Source organism: Pichia membranifaciens, assembly GCF_001661235.1.
Source record: "Pichia membranifaciens NRRL Y-2026 unplaced genomic scaffold PICMEscaffold_2, whole genome shotgun sequence".
NCBI lineage: Eukaryota > Fungi > Ascomycota > Pichiomycetes > Pichiales > Pichiaceae > Pichia > Pichia membranifaciens.
This window is the reverse complement of record NW_017566983.1, coordinates 427,246-447,082: the sequence shown is the minus strand read 5'-3', so window position 1 is coordinate 447,082 and position 19,837 is coordinate 427,246. Positions and strand designations below refer to the sequence as shown.

Below are 19,837 nucleotides of genomic sequence, written 5' to 3'. Positions count from 1 at the left end.
AGATCACTGCATGCATTATATGATAACAGTACCCACTGCTGGCAAGTCCGCTTGTTTTCCTCTTATTGCCTTCCTGCTTCTACTTGTCAAGTCAATTCAGAATACTAATACAACAACCAAACTATTTTTACTCTTACAGATGGGTTTATCTATTTCCAAGTTATTACAAGGCCTTTTCGGTCGCAAAGAAATGAGAATCTTGATGGTTGGTTTAGATGCCGCCGGTAAGACCACCATTTTATATAAGTTGAAGTTGGGTGAAATTGTCACAACCATTCCAACCATTGGTTTCAACGTCGAAACAGTGGAATACAAGAACATCTCCTTCACTGTTTGGGATGTTGGTGGACAAGACAAGATCAGACCATTATGGAGACACTACTTCCAAAACACTCAAGGTATCATTTTTGTTGTCGATTCCAACGATAGAGACAGAATCTCCGAAGCCAGAGAAGAATTGCAAAGAATGCTCAATGAAGATGAATTGAGGGATGCTGTTCTTTTGGTCTTTGCTAATAAACAAGATTTGCCAAACGCAATGACCGCCGCAGAAATTACCGAGAAATTAGGTCTTCAATCCATCAGACCAAGACCTTGGTTCATCCAAGCAACCTGTGCAACTTCTGGTGATGGTTTGTATGAAGGTTTGGAATGGTTGTCCAACACTTTGAAGAATAGTGCTTAATTGTAACAAAAACTAAAATAAGATTTCTTAATTTAATTAAATTAAACTTTTGATTTAAAACATTTCTTCAAAACGCAAAGAAAAATTACAATGTTTTGATCGATTAAAGAGACGCATTAATTCAAAATCCTGCTGGCTGTATCTCAACTTTGACTCAACAAATTCAGTCGTTTGGTTGATCTAATTCATTATTAAAGTATATCTTATATAGTATATCCCCCATAAATACTGTATTATTTTAAAGAAAAGAAAGGATTCAGGTGCGGCGTAGATCACCGACTAGTCTGATCTATGCCAAATAACGATTACAATTGATTTAGATAAGTGTTTGAGTAATCCATAGATAAGCGTGATTTACTATGGTAGATGCTATTATCAATTGCTACAAAAATGATATTACGTCAGCATGTCAGTATTACACTTTACACCTCGCACCTCACACTAGGGTGCGCGAAAACACAGTCACGCCATATTATAGGTGGGGCGAGAGGGGGGGCGAGAGCGGCAGTGGCAGATGAGGGAGGAGAGAGAGGGAGCGAGGAAGAGATTTTTCGGGTAGCGGGTGAGGAGGTGAAGAGATGTTAGTGTTTAAGCGGTGTGTCTGGAGTTGCAGACAAAAGCTGATACTGTTGAATCCCTTTTGAAAGATATCCGTTAAATAGATCAACAAACAAGATGGTATGTATCAGCATGAGCAAAAACCACAGGGACAGTTATGTGAAGTACAGATGAAAAACGCAGTAATTTGAAGATGCAAACGAACCGAGTAACGATACACGACATGACTATCGAGGAACAACAACCGGTACAAGTGGACAATGTGGAAATAGTATAGACAGTCAGACAATTTACTACCATAACAACGGGTTTTTGAAGTAGCAGACCTAACCAAAAGCTGAAGTTTCGAGTAGAATATGAAAATAGATACGCATAAAGTGAAAATTTTACATCAGTCTATCTCCTCAAGAGATGCAATAAAGGATGATCAATATCTAAAGAGCACTACGACATTACTTTTTTGTTTATCGCTGTCACACCTGTCAAACTAAGTTAACCCAAATGATGGACAGAATACTAACCTGGAATTTATTCACCTCCCCTACAATATTATTTATCACAGGCTGGATTAAAAGCATTTGAATTAAGAACCAAGTCTAAGGAACAATTAGAAAGTCAACTTGTTGACTTGAAGAAGGAATTGGCCGACTTGAAGGTCCAAAAGTTGACCAAGCAATTCGTCCCAAAGATCAAGACTGTCAGAAAGGACATTGCTAGAGTCTTGACCGTCATCAACGCACAACAAAGATCTTCTGTCAGAGAATTCTACGCCGGTAAGAAGTACATTCCAAAGGATTTGAGAGCAAAGAAGACCAGAGCTTTAAGAAGAGCTTTGACCAAGGAACAAAAATCCTTGAAAACTGAAAGAGCTAGAAAAACCGCAATTGCTTACCCAGTCAAGAACTTTGCTCTTAAGGCTTGATCAACTAAGTAAATTTACTTGTCTTAATTCTTATATAGTTTAGTATAATAAATAAACATTGTTTTTCTACCCGATCTACTCATCTATTCTATCCCATGTTTTGGAAGTCAAGTGTTCCTCTCCCGCTAACAGCGAATTCTTTCCAAATTGGGTCTATGCGGCATAAAAATGTTGCTTCACTCTGAGGTTATTTGATCTACACGTCTTTATCGTCCTCCTTTCATCGTCCTACCCTGTTAAAACCTTTCACCCTTCTCCTGTGGACAAAAATTTTGCGGTTGACTAGAAATCAACAGCTGCCGTATTAGTAACCTTCAAAGGCTTTGTTCATTTCAAAATGGCGCCAATTGGCTCACCTAATGATATCCGTGCCATGAGATTGGCCAAGTTGCAAGCCTCTGCGGGCAAAAAGCAAAAACTGGAGTCTACAAACTCTGACAATAGTGGTCATGGCTCTAAAGTTGACAGTCAACCAGGAGAAGATTTATCTAAAACTAGCACCATTAGTTCGTCTTCTACCTCATTGCCCTTAACAAATCAAAAACAAGCCCCAGCAGCAATTCAGAACCAAAATCATTTTACTTCGTCCAACGCCTCTGCACCTCCCCTTCCAGTCACAAATAAATCGCAGCAGCAGTCACAACCACAACAAGTGTCTTTTGAAAGGTGGAGAGCAAACGAGCTGAAACGGACATTGTCTGTTACACTATGTGTAGAAGACGAGGCCAAATCATTGATCTATCTCCAATCGCTAAGTGATGAGCTAAACTCTACAGATCTAATCGATGTAGATGGGCCAGACACAGTATTGACAGCACTTATCTTTGAAGATGGAGTCTGTAAACATTTCATGTCCCCGCTACAGTATCTTTTCAAATGTTGGTCAAATGCGAATGATTATAAAAGACTACTGCACAAGAATACGCAGAATTATGAAGAGAAACTAGACTTCTACAATGAAGTTTTAAGACTTACCTCTGGCTATGCATCCATAATTTTTTATGAGCCAGACACGTTCATCGATGGCCCTATTTTGACATCCATCATAAACGAACTGATCAGCAATATTAATAGATATCTAGACTTTTGGGTTTCCATTTTGAACTCCATCGTAGACAACCAGACCCAAATAGAGTTTTTGAGTTCAATTTTGCCAAGAATCACCGATCAGATAGATAAGTCTTTGGATTCAAACAGCTTATCAACAGCAGCAACTTCAACAAATACTTCTAAATATAACAACATCTTGTTGATCATTGAGCTTCTGACACTAAATAAAGGCATAAGTGGTTACATCCATCAACTGGATACATTCAACCCTAGTGCAAGTGATGGTGTCCAACTTGAACTAAATTCTTTTCTTGGTAAAGTGTTAAGAATCTCACCTCTTTTGCCAAAGATTTCAGTCAACAACTATATAGGAGTTGTGAACAAAAATGAAATTGAAACAATCAATCAATCGCTAGAATCTACATACTCTTTCCTATTGACTAAGCTCTTCAACATTGTTGACTCGTTGATTAGGGTTAGCAATGAATCAAGAGGTGCTGTCTTAAAGTTCATGTCTGATTTGATAAACAAAAACCATTTGAGAATGAGTGAACACGCAGATGAGAAAAAACTATCAAGCGACTCCCTTATTTTGAATATCACTTTGATATTGATCAAACTTTCTGAACCGATTTTAAGAGATGGGAATTTCTCAAAAATTGACAAAATCTCATTAGACTATTTGAATTACTCCAACAAATTAATTGATATTGACGAAGAAACTAGAATCAACTCAACTATACAGGAGTGTAATGACTATTACCAGGACAAATTATACCCTGAAGATAAAAGCCTAAATTTCATTTCACGATGTTTCTATTTGATGTTGACTTATTTACAATATGGTTTGGGAGGGTTGATTGTAAGCTATAATAAAAAAGGTAAGCTGTTAAAGCAATCGAAAGCACAGTTGAAACAAATTAAGGAGATGATAGACAAAAGCAAATTAACCTCCAACCCACTTGCAGAGAGAATGATCAGAATGAGGCTTGATCCTTTGGAGAAGCAAGTGGCCTTATTAAAGAATGATATTTACTCCCAAGAGATGTTCTTCCATTGCAGGAATTTCCAATTGGAGATTTTTGACGTTGTTGTTGGTATTTGTGAGTTCATGGTAAGATTAATTGACACCAAACATGAATATCATCCAAAATTGGGAAATTTTTTCCCATATCTCAAGATTCCATTACATAACTTTGATGATGAGATTGAGAAGTTGGATGATATTGAATACTTGAGGGAATTATCGCCCATCCCTTTTAAGTATTTTCCTGAAATTTATATCGAAGGATTGATCAACTACTGCCACTTTATTTCGAAGTTCACCAACAACCCTATGATTGATAATGATAGCAAATTGACTAAATTTATTGAATTTGCTATAATCATTTTGAGATCTCCAGAGCTAATCAGTAACCCACATTTGAAGGCCAGGTTAACTGAAGTTTTGTTCTTTGGCTCTTTGCCTATACAAACCAATAATGGAGAAACTTTTGGTTTTATGATCTCTATCTTTAACGATGATGAGGTTGTTCAAGAGAACTTGCTAATCTCTTTATTGGACTTCTATGTGATGGTTGAGAAGACTGGTGCGTCATCGCAATTTTACGATAAGTTCAACTCTAGATATCATATCTCGTTCATAATTGAAAAACTATGGAAATTCGACAAGTTCAAGAGTGACCTTAAGTTGATTGCAACAAAATATCAGAAATTTTTCATCCGGTTTGTTGCTAGAATGTTGAACGATACAACCTATTTGTTGGATGAATCGTTGAACCATTTGCATACCATCCACAGCTGTCAAAAAGAAATAAGCAAAAGGAGCAAGGGCATCACCACCGGCAACCACAGCGAAGAAAGCGATGAGGAATTGAACAAAAAGTTGCAGGAAAGCGAAAGAATGGCCAAGTCGTTTGTTCAGTTGAGTAACAAAACAATTCTACTATTCAACTTGTTCACTCGGGAGACCCCGCAATCATTTACGATTGTCGAAATTGTCGACAGACTCGCCGGCATGTTGAACTACAACTTAGTTGTGCTGGTAGGACCAGGCTACAACGAGTTGAAGGTACAAAACCCAGAGAAGTACCAGTTCGATCCAAAGGAGCTATTGTTCCAGCTGTGTTCGATTTTCATCAACTTGTCCAAACGGGAGGAGTTTGTCGAGGCTGTGGCACGGGACTTGCGTTCTTTCGAGCCGGAGAACTTCTACAAAGCAATCAGCATCTTGAGGAAGAGCTACAAGATCCCCGACGAAAGCTACGAGCGGGAATTGGTGAAGTTCGTGGAGATGGCCAAGTCCATCAAGATTGCTGACGAGGAGGAAGAACTTGAGTTAGGCGAGGTTCCGGACGAGTTTTTGGATCCGTTAATGTACACGTTGATGAAAGACCCTGTGATGTTGCCCACGTCGAAGATCTCCATCGACCGCAGTGTGTTGAAGGCACATTTGATGAACGACCCTACAGACCCCTTCAACCGGATGCCATTGAAGCTCGAGGAGGTGACTGAAGATACAGAGCTAAAGGCCCGCATTGACTCCTGGGTGCAGGCCCAGCGGCAGGCCCAGCGGCAGGCCCAAGCTGTCCCTGGCGAGCCCGGAAAGGTCGCAAGTGTAGATTCCGACGGCGACGTCGAGATGTGACGCTGCGGGAGCGATGCCCAATGCCGACGCCCGGCCCTGAAATTGTATAATGCTGTAGCCCGGTAACTGACTCTGCCCATTGTGTCCTGTATATACGACTGCTGCGAGAAAGGAAACGGAAATAAATATCGACAGAAAAAGCGTTGAGGCTTATACGGGGGGATATTGCTCCTGAGAGCGCGTCTGGCGGACGGGGAGCTTGAGCAGTTTGACAGTGTTTGCAGAAGGAGAGTTATAAGAAGGGAGGTTGTGGCTGGCCGGCAGAAGTGCTGCAGCGGAAAACTTCTTTGTTGTTCTGTGTGTTTGGGTCCGTGTGGCAATGGCAATAAAGCAGTCAGCAGGAGACATGTCGCAGGAAGATACCGAGGCGTGCAAGAAAGCTTTTGAGGCGGAGCCAGACAATGGAGGCGGTGCAGAAACCGGAGCCAGCAGCAGAGTAGGTTCAGCAGCAGAGGAACAGACCGGAGAAGCCGCCGTGCCATTGGGTACGACAGCAGAGGCTAGCGAAGGCAAGACAGCCGTTGGAGAAGATGCAGGGCAGGCTAGCGAGACGGTGGTTCCGGAAGTGCCAGATGTGTCAGAACCGCCAGAGACACAAGAAGACCAAGTTGCTCCATTGAACGGTGTGACCGGCCACCTGGTCGAGATACCGCTTGACAGCGGGACCACTGACTTGCAGAATGTAGAGATACTCTCGAAACATTACCAGATCCCGAACATCTTGATCAAGTCGCTGTTCGACTTGAACAACAAGCGAAAAACACAGCTTTTGAACGGCTTCAACAGTGCCGGGTCAACGACCGCCAACTCGGGTACCCCTGGCGACGTATGCAGGTTCATTTTAGAGCTGGAGGCGGAGATCATCGAGTTCATTGTTAAACCCAGTGTCGACTCGTGGAAAATGAAGCCACTGAACTCGTACTACCGCTTGTTGTCACACCAACTGGCAGATTACTACCACTTAGGCCACATTCTTTCAAACGATGGGTCATCGATGGTGTTGTTCAAAATCAACACCTCGTTGATTAACGCCGATGATGAGACGAAGAAAAATGCCAAGTTCGACCAGTCAGGCAACATCAGGCCTTTGGACTTCAGAAACTTAAAGTTCGACCCGCAAGAAAAGCTCAACAGAATCAAGTTGGCAGATTTGTACAATGCCTACAAGGACACATTCTACAAAGGTGATTACAAATCTAATACCAATACCAATACTGATAACGATGGACAGGCCGGCATCACCAATGAGTTTAGCAACCTTCGAATGGACACCACGGATAGTGACAGAGCCATCAACAATGTGCGCATCATGCGAAGGGCCGCAAACAAAACCTCCTCTGAAGGAGAGGAGCAAAGAAGAATTGGCAATGGCAGCAGAACACATTCTTTTGTATCCGAGGACTCGCAGCTTTCCAAGGAAGAGAGATACAAACTGGTAAAGGAACGCATTGAAAAAGAACATGCTGCCAGCGATGACTATGGTGACGACCGTGAAGAGACTGTCAATGGGGCCAATGGTAAGAATAAAATAAATGGCGAGGACGCCAGAGAGGACGAAGATTATGATGATGATGATGATGCAGAGATTATCATTTCAGATGAACGTGGTGAAAATGGCACCACGGAATTACATAGCACAGGAGGCTATAGGTCGGACAGAGGTGGCTACATCCATCCGGGTAACAGTACCAATATCAGCAAATACAGAAACAGAAACCAAGATACCAACGGATTTAGACGAAACGCAAAAGCCTACAGAGGAAACAGACATTCCAATTACAACTACAGAAATCAGTATGCATATTATCCAAACGGACAAATCTATGCTGGATTGCCCCCACAACATCCTCCTTCTTCAAATTCGACAACGCATCATCCTCCCTACGGCTACATGATTGCACCAAATTCTTCTCCTAGTATGCCGATGAATATGGACATGAGCCTGGCTACATCTCCTATCGGATCTCCTAACTCAACGTCGGCTATGCTGCCCTCCCCTCCCTATTACTACATCCCTGTCATGCCTCCAGTCAGTAACGGTAATGGTGTAAGTATGAACTACAAGAAAAATGGCAGCAACAAGAATAGAAACAGCACTGAAGATGTGCATGCGTCAGGGGCAAAAGAAGGTAATAACTCTGAGTTCTCGCAGTCTCCAGCATCTGTATCAAATTCAACAACCTCGATGGCCAACGGTGAAGGGTTTGAGGAAGAGATAAGCTCTCCTCCTCTGGCTGCTTCCTCTCATCCAGTCGCATTGCAGCACACTTCCCCTCCACCTGTACCACCTGGGTCAAGCGGGGCAAGCTATTCTGTCACTCCACCAGGTATGCCTGTGATGATGCCAATGGGACCCGCCCAAGTTTCTAGACCAATGTATCAGTACTATTACCCACTGCGTGGCAACCAATACTACCCCCCAGGTGCCAATGGCATCTCAGCCAATGGCATGTATATGCCTATGATGTATTACGGTGATAACATGAACAAGGATGGCAATTACGTGATGAATAGAAACAAAAAGTACTACAACAATGGGAATGGTAATGTTTATTATTCGGGCTACAACAACTATAGCAGGAAATCATCAAAGAACTACGGACGCAGGAACGGAAGCCGCAGTAACGGCTATGATCATACCGCCACAAATACGGACTCTAACGGCAGTCTCAGCGTGGATGTCGATACTGGTGCAACTAAGGACACAGGAGACAATTATACAGATGCACACTACGAAAGTACAGTGGAAAGTGTAGAAACTTAATACTTTGCTGCACAATTATCGTCGTGACATCAAGGAATGTAGAGTAAGTATCTGCGGTTTACTGAGAAGTAGATATAGTATAAATATAGTATAAAATATTGTAAAAACTACTTATTTATGATTCATAATTTGGCATTAAGCTTTTTGGCTCTATCAAGTGCTATGTCTGCCATTGCATTGAATGCAGTGTTGACCTCGTCTAGCCAATTGCTGTGAGCAATTCGGTAGCGCATATTCTTCATGATTTCTTCCCTGGACCTTCCGTTGACAAAAACTACAAAGATCAACCCGGGGAAAGTCTGCTCATACTCTGCATTCAAGCTCTGCAACTGCCGGGCAAGCTCTTCTCCGCCAGCCCCTTCCGCAGAAAGAGATTTCTGCTCGTTCTGGGAATGCACAGACAATGTTGCAGCCTGCTTCTTTGGAACACCCAACCTGGGGTGTGCAGATACGATCTTGCATATCTTCGTCCGTAGTTCCTGCTCCTCTTCGAATTCTGGTTTATCCATTCCGGCTTTATATCTCTCGAGAAGTTTGATGAGTTCAATGCGGCATAGTTCTATTAACTCTGTATAAGTTCCGAAACTTGTGGATCTCACGTAGGGGAGTAGATAAGCATTCAAAGTTGCACACGGTTCAAAGAGATTATCTAGCACGGCCGTTAGTTGGGTATCAGAGAGCTTTCCCATCTGCGTTGGGTCGGGAAGCTGCATTATTCAATTGGTTGTATTTGTAAAGTTTTTCTGAACAACTTAGGTGACGCCGGAGCACGAAAAGAAGAAGCTACGATGTGGTTATTGTGATGCTTCCCGGAGGCAGATCTACAATTTTTGTGGCAAGTAGAGGGGGACCGGGAATTCGGACAAGGCCGAGACTAGGTACTGGAGGCCCCACGAGGTCTTCAGAAAGTTAACGGATTTGTTACAGATGACAAGTGGGTTATATGTTTAGTTGCATATATGTTTGACTGGCATATATATAGCATGTAGTGTGTGCTATAGCCGTAATGTCCCCCCAGCTCGTTTATAAAGCAGCCCCGAAAGTATTGTTCGAAATAATAGACGCCTGAGAAGTTTCATCGTCCCGGCCGGCGACGCTGGGAAAGCATCACATTAGCCACCGGGACGGGTGGGGTACGACGACAGCGTTTTGCTTCTGGGGCACCTATTGTTTGCAGCTGCAAAGCTAAAGGATCCTGGCAATACAGGTAGCTACAGAGGTACCAAATTAGTGGCTGTTCTTTGCTTATACTCTAGTTTCAGTTTGCTGACGTGTCATGAGTGACGAATTTAAGGATTTACAACCGGAGACAATCCCAGGCTTTAAAGTCGGGGAGAAGAGAAGCATCCAGGAATACACCAATTTGGATGCCAACGACGAGTCGTTGAACAAATGGAAACAAAGCTTGGGGTTGAACACGGGCAAGGCTCTCGATGTCGAAGCAGGAGACAAGAGAAAAGTGGTGATCATCTCGATGACGCTTGTGATTGAGGGTGAACAACCTGTTGTCATCAATCTGGAGAAGGAGAAGAACTACGACTCATTGAAGGGTAAAAAGATCAGTTTCAAGATTAAGGAGAAGAGCGTTTACAAATTGGTGATCCGATTCAAGGTCCAGCACGAAATTATTACCGGATTGAAATATTTGCAAGGTGTCAAAAAGGCTGGTATCACTGTTGACAAGATTGAGGAACCAATGGGCAGTTATGCGCCAAACACTGTTGACAAGCCATATTATGAGAGAGGGTTTGAAGAGGTGGAAGCACCTAGTGGATTTTTGGCTAGAGGATCCTATAGTGCTGTTTCCAAGTTCGTCGATGACGACAGAACCGAACATTTGATCTTGCCATGGTCATTCCAAATCACCAAATGAGCATGGATGCTTCTCGGGTAGGAATAACTGTTTTGTGTATTGGCATATATATATTCCACGAAACAGGGAACTATGTATGTATAAAATTCTTTAGATTAGATTCATATATAGAGATTAATCTGATTATATTGAAAGAAAGGACAGAAAAGGTGAGAAATATCTACTTTTATAAATTGGAAAGAAAGATAGATCCTGATGGAACATGGAACAGAGCACAAATTAAAACCAAGGACTGATGAGAGAGGGGGGCATTATATGAAACCAATGGATTTGCATGAAAAGGCAGAATGACTAACAAACGAAAAAAAGATAAATTCCAAAACCAAACAAACGTCTTATAAAAAACGTCAATTATGATAATGATGAAGATTATGGTAATAAGGGAGCGATGTCGAGAGTGAGAGAAAGGGAGATAGTATGTGTTTGTGTGTGTGTTTGTGTGTGTGTGATTAGAAATGGAAGTGATTGAAGATGACAGAAATTTTAATAAAACATAACCTAATGATAAAGACGAAGAAAAAAACAAAGACACAGAATAAAAACAAAGGTAAAGGCAGAGATATAATTAAGTAAGTAAATGGTAATCATAAAAAGTAATCAGGGGTTTTTCTACTGACAGTAGGTTCACCTGGTCTGACTGAAGGGTCGTATTGTAAGAAATCCCTATTGTGATTCTCGTCAACTTCCATGATGGCAGCCTGATTACCACATCTATAACAGTAGTTGGGTGCCGAAAAGATTGTGACCACCAAATCCTGATGCGACCAGCTGTAACCTTCCATGACCAATTGATGTGCTCTGGCGGTCAAGGACAAATTGTTGGTGTGATTGAACTGTTCACTAATGTCTTGGCCAAAGGTGAAACCTGCACCTCTTGGAGAAATCCCCCATCCCCCTCTGTCATCGGGGTCGGACCATAGTAGGTCACACATTGGGCCCTCATGCGGCACCTCCTGGAATCTGTTCAATTCCCGGACTTGGTCGATGGTCTCGATCATTGGAGACAAGCCACCATGAAGGCAGAAGATGGAGTTCTCAACCAACGCAGTGATGGGGAAGTAGTCAAAGAGGTCAGTGAAAATCTTCCAAACGTTCGAGGAGCCGTATTTCCTGAAACACTCGTCGTAAAAGCCGTAGACCTGGGTGATCTGTCTCGACTCGTGATTTCCTCTCAAGATGGTGATTCTCTTCGGATATCTGATCTTCATTGCCACCAAGTAACTGACGGTTTCGACAGAGTAGTAGCCTCTGTCGACGTAATCTCCCATGAAAAGGTAGTTTGTGTCAGGACACGGGCCCCCAATCTTGAAGAGCTCCATCAAGTCGTGGAACTGCCCGTGGATGTCACCACAGATGGTGACAGGGACGTGGACCGGTTGCACGTTCTGTTCGTTTTTCACAACCTCAATGGCCATGTTGCACAGCTCTTTGACGCTGTCTTCGCTGAGCGGCTGGCACTTGCTCAATTGCTCCATCCAGCCCTCCAACGTGTTGATCTGTGTCTTTGGGTCGACCGTGGAGACCGGGATGTCGTTCAGGTTCGATGCGCTGTTTATCAGCTGCGGAGACTGTGGGGATTGCTGTGTGTGTTGCTGGTCAATTGCATCTTCCATCTGTACATCGGAGTCTAAATCCATTGCTGCTGCTTATACTGTGTATCTGGGTGGGTGGGAGAATCTTGTGCTGTGGCCGAGGCGTCCGTTTCGTGTGTCTTTGTATCTAAGAGTGTGAACAGTGTGAGATCCGAGTTTGCGGGAGGGAAGCGATGTGGGTGTGTTGCTGTCTCGGTACGTGGATGCGGGGAACTGGATGCTCGTGCTGTAGTCTGTATGTTTGTGCGTGGGGGTGTGTGTGGAGGGCGCAACTTTCAGACCGCTGAATCGTGTGCAGCCTTGCGGACACTAAAGTACTGTGTACGTGAACAGATCGGTTCGTTTCAGTGCACACCAGTGTTCGCCCACTACACACGGTCGGGGAAAAGAGGGAGAAGAAAATGCCTGCGACACCAGGGAGCAGCAGCCGCAAAAAATTTCCGCCGATCGACGCAAAAAGCCCTAATTCGAGTCGATCGGCGTAAATTCGGCCGTGACAGACGGGTCGGCGATGGGCCTGTTACAGAGGCCCGGCCTGGACGGCCAGGGTGTCGGGAAAGGAGGTTTAGATGGTGGCGGCGTGTTCAGTGGAGTTAGACAAGAAATACACAGATACAGACATCGGCAATACGCAAAGATACGGCCCATGCAGAGGCCATACACCCCTTGTGCCAGCGCCAATGAGGCACACAGAAACACCTAAAAGTTGAACTTACCAAAATCAAACGTCACGTGCAGACGGACGTGGCCGAGGCCGCAGCAGGACAGGCCTGTCGTGGCGGCGGACGCGTCTGCGCACGCACATAATGAAGTCATAAACGCAGCATGGGTCCTTGGAACTCAAGCTGGCGGAAGCGTATGTTCAAAGAGCTTATTTGGATCTAGCTCTAACCTTCCGTCTCTTTCTCTTAAGTCTTCTGACTCTCTTCTTTCTCCACTTAGCTCTCATTGTGGGATATGCTGTTGCAGAAGGGAAGGAGGAAAAAAATAGCCACGGGGGCGGTAAAGACAGACGTTGCAAGCCAGAAGAACAGTGTAGGTGGAAACGGTGTGTGTTATAAATGGGGAGCTCGTCGGCGTAGTGTGGGAGAGAGCGCCGGCTGGCTGGCCGAGGGGGGGGGCCAGAGAGGGCTGGCAGGCGAGGCGGCGAGGGCAACTCAGGGCGTGCGGTGTGCGGGGTGCGACGCGGCGCGGGGCCGCTGCAGGCGGCGCGGCGGCGCGGCCAGGCCCAGGCAGGGCCCAGGCAGGTGAAAAACAGGTCTGGAAGCCCTCGACGCATGCACGTGATGCGGGCTGGTGGCGGGATTACCCATGGAGCGACATGAAAGGGACAAAGCGGAGTTGCCGCATGCGGAAGGTGTGGACGTGTGCGTATGTATATGTATATTTGCAGTATATATGTATATGAGAGGGGTTATGCTGTGCAGCTAGTGTTTCTTCTCGTGCTGCGTCTGCTGCTGGAGGGCGTCAGCCCGCTCCTTCAGGTGTCTGCGCTCCTGCTCGATGGCAAAGATCAACTTTGGGGCACTCTCCTCGTCGCCAAAGGCCTTGCAGAGCTCGCGTGCCACGTCTTCCGAGAGTAGCAGCTTCTCCTGTCTGTCGGCCACGTCGTCGGTGTCTGCCGCTTCGCCCTGGAACGGTCTGTGGTTGCTTACGTACGTCAGTTCCTCCATCAAGTTCGCCCGCACCTGGTTGTCCGTGGTGCTGAGGTAGATCTCGGCGAGGTCGTCCACGCGGTCGAAGTTGAAGTGGCCGTCCTTCAATAGGATGATCAGATACTTCAGCGACGCAATGACCTTGATGTGGCAGTAGACGCGGTAGAGGAGGTAGAAGCCGGGGATGTTGGGGATCAACGGAACGATGGCAAAGGGTATTGTGAGCGGCAACAACAAAAGGTCTTTCAAGATACCCTTTTTGTGCGTCTCGTGCTGGCTCTGGAACTCGGGCTTAAAGTTCTGGATGATGAGCTCGGGGTTCGTCAGCGTGGCCGGGTAGTAGAAGTCAAACTTCTGCAAGGCGTCGCTCTGGATGTTCTCCGCGAGGATCTGGTCGTGGGTCACGTACTGCGTGTCCTCGTTCAGCTTCCGCGTGATGAACCGTTGCGAGGGGATCGACAGCAAGCACGTCTCCAGCCACGGGATGTTCGACAGAAACCGGTTGATGAGCGCCACCACCTTCCTGTTGAAGCTCGCCTCGGACCCGGCAAAGTTGTTCCACAGCTGCGTGAACTTCGCAATGATCTTCTCCTCGAGATTCTTCTTCCCGCCCGGAAAGATCTCGTCGTTGTACTTACAATGCAAAAATGTCTTCTTCGTCGTGAGGGGCAATGCGTAGAAATATATCCTCTTCCCCGGTAGAGTCGGTCTGATCGAGGCAATGTCTGCCCCCGCAGACGCATTTGTCAAATTCCGGATCTGAGCTATCTGGAGGCCTCGTATTCCAGCAGCCCGTAAGCGCCAGCCGCTCATTCCGTGTAGTAGTACACTCATTGGGTCGGTCTGCTAGTGTTTTCTAGTTTTGTAGAGTGTCCAACAATTGAGGTTTCCTTCAATTCTCCTGTTCAGACCCCTAGCAAACCTCGTAATCTGTATTACTACTAATGGCAATATCGTAAATAGTAAGCAGGGCCTGGTTACGCAAACAGACAAAGAGTGGCCCGGCCCGTGAAGGTGCACGGGTGAAACAGCCCCAGACAGATAACGGTCCGCAGACGAGGAAGCAGCTTTTATATTTATTATTATTATTATCATTATTATCACCCGTTGAAGCATCCATCATCATTTCGGGTCCTGCTGCCGAGGCAGTCTTGTCGGGGAGTAGAAAACCGAAGAAGTAGATAGTGTGCTCGAGTCCAGCCGCGTTGACTCTCCTTTGCTAGAAAAGTAAGCACCCACATTGCTAATGGGTTCGGATTCACGACACTCGACCCCGCTGCACGATGTGCCCGGATTGGGCATGCAGCACAACGGCAGACGGTCGTTGAAACTGCTCAAATCCAAAGATATAGCCGGACTGGCCGGCAACGGGAACCTCAATTTTAATAGAAACAGCAAGACAAACCAGGACCTGCTACAAGCGCAGAACATGACCATGTCTCCAGACGAGATGCTGACCCTCATCGAGGCCAACGTGCGAACCTACGATATCGTTAACAGCCCTAACGACGACACAAATATCAACAAGTACTACAGTCTGAATGTCAACACTATTCCGCCGTACGTGCTGGCCCGTCTAGCGTACAAGGGGAATGCAGATACCGACAGCAACAACAACGAGAACGTCTACATTGAGGCCACAAACGACGATGACCCCTTTACGGCAACCTTTCGAGACAGCCGAAGCAACAAGGTCAAGTGGGGAGAGTTTCTACACACAATCAAGATACCGACGTCTTCTGTTCCAGTGAAAAAGTCGGCCAGGAGAGACGACATGGGCTACGAAGCCGGCGAAATCTATGACAGCAGCGAAGGAAGCGCCGACGAGGAGGATCCTCCAAACGATGGGGATCCTCAGCCTTACTGTCCATCTTTAACGTCGGATTCCGAAAAACAGATAGCTTTAGAAATCTTCAAAGGGTATGATCTCCATTCAAAATGGAAGGGAGGATCGAGGTTGAGAGAGTTGTTCGAGTCCGCAGATAGTTTGCGCTCCACGACATCTACCGATTCAGAATCCAGTCTTTCGGACATCGCTGGCGATAGCAATGGCAACGATATAGATCTTGAGAAGGGATACAAAAGCAGGCTTAAAAGACATAGGCTTCTCATGCATCGACATAAGAGAGAGCGTGACATCAAAGATAGAGCCAAATATTGGATCAGTGAGAACAAAAAAACTTGGAAGCCGAAACTTTTGGACTCTATCATGACAAACTCATACTTCCCGCTATTTTTCAGGTTGATTTCCATTTCTCTATCTACGGTTGCTTTGGGATTGTCTTCTAGACTTGTCAAGATGACCGAAGCCTTTGACATTTCCCAGCAACCTAGTCCCCTGATGGCAATGATTGTGCAGGCAGTCGGAATATTCTATTTGCTGTACATTACATATGACGAATTTACCTCCCAGCCGTTGGGATTGAGAGATCCGACAGCAAAAATAAGGTTGGTTTTACTTGATTTGCTGTTTATCATCTTTTCCTCGGCAAACTTGTCTCTCAGTTTCCAATCTATCTATGACAGTAGGTGGGTATGCACCGTTGGCAATGGTCCAGGTGAACTACTGTACGACTCTTCTATGTGCAACGAAGTCAAGGCACTCACAGCCTTTTTGTTCCTCACGTTAGTTGCTTGGTGCATCAACTTCACCATCAGCGTCTTCAGGATTGTACACGCTGTTTCGTACACGAGAGATAAGAACTGAACCCCAGAACGTCTCTTTTCTCTGTTTTGTAATATACTAGATGTGTAATGTCTAGAGTTTGACCCCGTAATATATACCCTTTGGTTTGGTATGTTTCATCATATTGATGGTCGATTACGTAATCCCACCACTTTTAGGTACTGTGGATAATGGCTTCTCTCCAAAGAAAGGCAATTCCCCTTGCCTCGCTGAGAGGGAAGTGATGGAAACGGGTGAAAGCGTCTGAGCATCCTGGCTAACGGAGATCAGAAACACAGATCAGACAAGGACAAAGATACCGGATTGCACGGAGTAAAACACACAGCAGATACAGCATGGAGGACACCTTTCTGGAAAGTACCTGGGAAAGTATCGAGCCTTCCTTGCATATTATCCTGGGCGACGACAAAAATTCGTCGTTGGACTCGTTGATGTATACCAACACGTACACGAAAGTGTATAACTACTGCACGGCATCATCAAAAAGATCACACAGAAACAGCATTGGTGGCGGCAGCAACAGTAACTCCACTGTGCGTTTGGTGGGGAGTGATTTATACGAAAGGATAAAAGAATTTTTGAAAGACTATTTGTTAAACGCCAAACAAAGAGATAATGAGTCCTTCGTCCAATATTATATCAGATCATGGCAAAGGTACTTGATCGGATCGAAGCGCTTAAACGATGTGATGGATTATCTAAATAGATACTGGGTGACAAAGGAGAGATCAAGCGGGCATCGTGATGTTTACGATATTTTCAGTTTGTGTTTGTTATCGTGGAGAGATTACAAATTTCACCCAAACTTGTCAATATTGATGAACGAAATAATGGAGCAGATACAATTCAACAGGCAGGGTGTTGCCACAACAATTAAAGATTTGGATATCGCTATCAAGTCTTTTGTCTTATTGGGTTTTGATGCCAATGATTTGAAGAAGCAAAACCTATCTGTTTACATCAACGATTTCGAGAAAAGATTCTTGACTGACACTCACAATTTCTATGCTTTGGAATCTGCGCACTACATTAATGCAAATGGTGTTGTCAATTATATAAATAAAGCGCTTCAAAGAATTGATGAAGAAATGAAAAATTTAGAAGATTTGAACGATCATACACGGAAACCTTTGAACGATGTTCTCAACAACGTTTTGATCCAAGATCACCAAGAAAAGATAAGGAACGAGTTGCCCAACTTACTAGACCAGGAGCGTTATGACGACATCAAGAAAGTTAACATACTCCTCAAAAGAGTACCTCTAACCTTACCGCCTTTGTTGGAAGTATTTCAAAAATACATCGAAAACCAAGGTGCTGAAGAAATTGTACAATTCAAGAAAAAAGCAGACGAAGAGTTTAACCTTCTTAACGAAAGCTATCTGAGTAGCATAAATAACAGCGCTAATAAGTCTTCGAAAGTCAAAGTTAAGAAGCCGATAGGATCTATTGATCCAAACCTTTACATCAAGTCATTGTTGAAAGTATATAAGCAATACAAAACAGTTGTCCAAGTCTCATTTGACAATAATGCAGCATTCACCAAAGCACTGGATAGTGCGTCCCAAAAGTTTATAAACTACAATATAATTGCCACACCAACATCCAGATCAAAATCCAAAACTCCCGAATTGTTGGCAAAATATTGTGATGAGTATTTGAGAGGGAAGAGTGATGATATGAACATTGATGAAATTATAACCATTTTCAAATTTTTGGAGGATAAGGAAAGTTTTGAAATTTGGTATAGAAGATGTTTATCAAAGAGATTGTTATTCAACAATTCGTCTCCTGAAGATGAAGAGAACGAAGAGCTCATAATACAGAGACTGAAAACAGCCAACAGTGTTGAATACACAAATAAAATCACAAACATGTTCAACGATATAAGAGTTTCTAAGAATCTCGGTGTCGCATATAAAGATTTGGTAAGTAAGAAAAGCATAGACTCCAAAGAATGTGTTGGTGATTTAGAGCCTAAAATATTGGATACTGCGTCATGGGGCTCAATTTTCAGAAACAACAACGAGTCTTTCATTTTACCAGCAGAGTTGATTCCGACCGAAGAATTGTTCACCAGGCTTTATAAAGAAAGGCACAATGGTAGACAGTTGAACTGGGTTTGGAACAGATCCAAGATTGAAATCAAGGCGAATATTTCGAAACCTGGAAAGCCGCCATATTTATTCACAGTCTCATTATTCCAGTACGCTATATTATCATGCTTCCAAGAAGAGGACTCTTTAAGTGCAGCTTATCTATTGGAAAAGACCGCGTTACCTGCAGAAGTTTTCAAGAATCATATGGTTCCATTTATAAAGAATAAGTTGATCATTCAAAACCCGAGCGGGGAGAAAAACTTGTTGAAGTCTACTACGATGTTCACGATTGTTACGGAGTATACGTCTAAGAAGTTAAAGGTCAATTTTTCGGCGGTCAAGCAGGTCGATGCCCGTACTGAAGATAAGGAGACCAATGAGGAGATTGAGAGACGTAAACACGAGTTGTTGAAAGCAGGGATTGTCAGAATCATGAAGGCGAGAAAGCATCTGAAGCACGAGAATTTGATAACCGAGGTGTATCAAATAATCGACAGGTTTAAGCCAACAGTCAGTGAGATCAAGAAAGCAATCGAGGTTTTGTTGGACGAGCAGTACCTCGCCAGAGATGATGATGGTACAGGGTACAATTATCTATCGTAATACTTCTTCTCCTGTAATTTTTTATGTAATTTTTTATTCTCTGCAGCACTAATACAGTATTCCGCCATCAACTTGTAAGATTCAAAGAAGCATGAATGAGACAGGTACGACAGCCACTTTGTTGTGGATGCAATGATTGTTAAACCCGAGCTTAAGGATGGAAACCTGATACCTTTTGCAATCTGTGAAATGTACACAAGTGTTGGTGGTGTTGTGTGTGCATTATTAGGCTTTTGCTGAATATACTCCACATTTTAGTTGAAAAGAAGCTGAAAGCAGTGGTTTTGGTTTTTTTGAAAGTCGTTGAGTACCAATGTTATTTAAAAAATTTCAACACAGTACAATCTCAACTTTTACTCTCAGGACACAAAACACTTTTATTTCTTAGGCAGTCATCAAAGAGTTGCCTCCTATTCTCTTCTCCCTTTATTTCACCTCTTCTGCTTCTTCCAATATATCTTCCAGAGTCAGCTATGATAGACAAGCGTAACGACCTTTTTTCTGTCGCACCGCGACTGCTGTTATGTGGCTTCTCTCCTTCCCCGTATTTTCGCTCCGTTTTCACCTCCCAGGGCTTACCCACCGCGGAAGTGCGATTCGCCGGTTTGGGTGAGTCTTCCGTAGAATGAATGACTGAAAATTCTGATAAGTGCAGAGCTGCTTTGTCGTCATAACTTGGCTTAATGCTTTCTTTGCTCCTTCT

At 44.1% G+C, this 19,837-nt stretch overlaps 12 protein-coding genes across 12 annotated transcripts; 8 read left to right on the top strand and 4 right to left on the bottom strand.

The window, feature by feature from the left end:
* Positions 1 to 139: 139 nt before the first annotated feature.
* On the top strand, positions 140 to 685 carry PICMEDRAFT_31112 (hypothetical protein; the record flags this gene model as incomplete). The annotated part of the gene is made up of 1 exon (XM_019162677.1): positions 140 to 685. One exon carries the CDS (start codon positions 140 to 142, stop codon positions 683 to 685), a length of 546 nt encoding a protein of 181 aa, XP_019018335.1.
* Positions 686 to 1,210: 525 nt separating this feature from the next.
* Positions 1,211 to 2,215, top strand: PICMEDRAFT_15207 (hypothetical protein). Its single transcript, XM_019160715.1, has 2 exons — positions 1,211 to 1,363; positions 1,806 to 2,215. The coding sequence occupies exons 1-2, from the start codon at positions 1,361 to 1,363 to the stop codon at positions 2,163 to 2,165; spliced, it is 363 nt and encodes a 120-aa protein (XP_019018334.1). The 5' UTR covers positions 1,211 to 1,360; the 3' UTR covers positions 2,166 to 2,215.
* Positions 2,216 to 2,429: 214 nt separating this feature from the next.
* Positions 2,430 to 6,012, top strand: PICMEDRAFT_15206 (hypothetical protein). Its single transcript, XM_019160714.1, has one exon. The coding sequence runs from the start codon at positions 2,503 to 2,505 to the stop codon at positions 5,860 to 5,862; it is 3,360 nt and encodes a 1,119-aa protein (XP_019018333.1). The 5' UTR covers positions 2,430 to 2,502; the 3' UTR covers positions 5,863 to 6,012.
* Positions 6,013 to 6,074: 62 nt separating this feature from the next.
* On the top strand, positions 6,075 to 8,736 carry PICMEDRAFT_15205 (hypothetical protein). The gene has a single exon (XM_019160713.1). It carries the CDS (start codon positions 6,182 to 6,184, stop codon positions 8,624 to 8,626), a length of 2,445 nt encoding a protein of 814 aa, XP_019018332.1. The 5' UTR covers positions 6,075 to 6,181; the 3' UTR covers positions 8,627 to 8,736.
* On the bottom strand, positions 8,678 to 9,592 carry PICMEDRAFT_15202 (hypothetical protein). Its single transcript, XM_019160712.1, has one exon. The coding sequence runs from the start codon at positions 9,337 to 9,339 to the stop codon at positions 8,749 to 8,751; it is 591 nt and encodes a 196-aa protein (XP_019018331.1). The 5' UTR covers positions 9,340 to 9,592; the 3' UTR covers positions 8,678 to 8,748.
* PICMEDRAFT_15201 (hypothetical protein) lies at positions 9,588 to 10,654 on the top strand. Its single transcript, XM_019160711.1, has one exon. It carries the CDS (start codon positions 9,903 to 9,905, stop codon positions 10,497 to 10,499), a length of 597 nt encoding a protein of 198 aa, XP_019018330.1. The 5' UTR covers positions 9,588 to 9,902; the 3' UTR covers positions 10,500 to 10,654.
* Positions 10,655 to 11,083: 429 nt separating this feature from the next.
* Positions 11,084 to 12,136, bottom strand: PICMEDRAFT_71312 (hypothetical protein; the record flags this gene model as incomplete). The annotated part of the gene is made up of 1 exon (XM_019163889.1): positions 11,084 to 12,136. The coding sequence occupies one exon, from the start codon at positions 12,134 to 12,136 to the stop codon at positions 11,084 to 11,086; it is 1,053 nt and encodes a 350-aa protein (XP_019018329.1).
* Positions 12,137 to 12,232: 96 nt separating this feature from the next.
* On the top strand, positions 12,233 to 12,868 carry PICMEDRAFT_108790 (hypothetical protein). The gene has a single exon (XM_019159724.1). The coding sequence runs from the start codon at positions 12,329 to 12,331 to the stop codon at positions 12,686 to 12,688; it is 360 nt and encodes a 119-aa protein (XP_019018328.1). The 5' UTR covers positions 12,233 to 12,328; the 3' UTR covers positions 12,689 to 12,868.
* On the bottom strand, positions 12,480 to 13,430 carry PICMEDRAFT_108797 (hypothetical protein). The gene is made up of 2 exons (XM_019159725.1): positions 12,948 to 13,430; positions 12,480 to 12,721 (listed from the first exon to the last, which is right to left on the bottom strand). The coding sequence occupies exon 1, from the start codon at positions 13,368 to 13,370 to the stop codon at positions 12,963 to 12,965; it is 408 nt and encodes a 135-aa protein (XP_019018327.1). The 5' UTR covers positions 13,371 to 13,430; the 3' UTR covers positions 12,480 to 12,721; positions 12,948 to 12,962.
* Positions 13,431 to 13,518: 88 nt separating this feature from the next.
* On the bottom strand, positions 13,519 to 14,559 carry PICMEDRAFT_71311 (hypothetical protein; the record flags this gene model as incomplete). Its single annotated transcript, XM_019163888.1, has 1 exon — positions 13,519 to 14,559. The coding sequence occupies one exon, from the start codon at positions 14,557 to 14,559 to the stop codon at positions 13,519 to 13,521; it is 1,041 nt and encodes a 346-aa protein (XP_019018326.1).
* A 326-nt stretch (positions 14,560 to 14,885) lies between these two features.
* PICMEDRAFT_15197 (hypothetical protein) lies at positions 14,886 to 16,535 on the top strand. Its single transcript, XM_019160710.1, has one exon. The coding sequence runs from the start codon at positions 14,993 to 14,995 to the stop codon at positions 16,451 to 16,453; it is 1,461 nt and encodes a 486-aa protein (XP_019018325.1). The 5' UTR covers positions 14,886 to 14,992; the 3' UTR covers positions 16,454 to 16,535.
* Positions 16,536 to 16,692: 157 nt separating this feature from the next.
* On the top strand, positions 16,693 to 19,227 carry PICMEDRAFT_15196 (hypothetical protein). The gene has a single exon (XM_019160709.1). It carries the CDS (start codon positions 16,768 to 16,770, stop codon positions 19,132 to 19,134), a length of 2,367 nt encoding a protein of 788 aa, XP_019018324.1. The 5' UTR covers positions 16,693 to 16,767; the 3' UTR covers positions 19,135 to 19,227.
* The last annotated feature ends 610 nt before the right edge of the window (positions 19,228 to 19,837 follow it).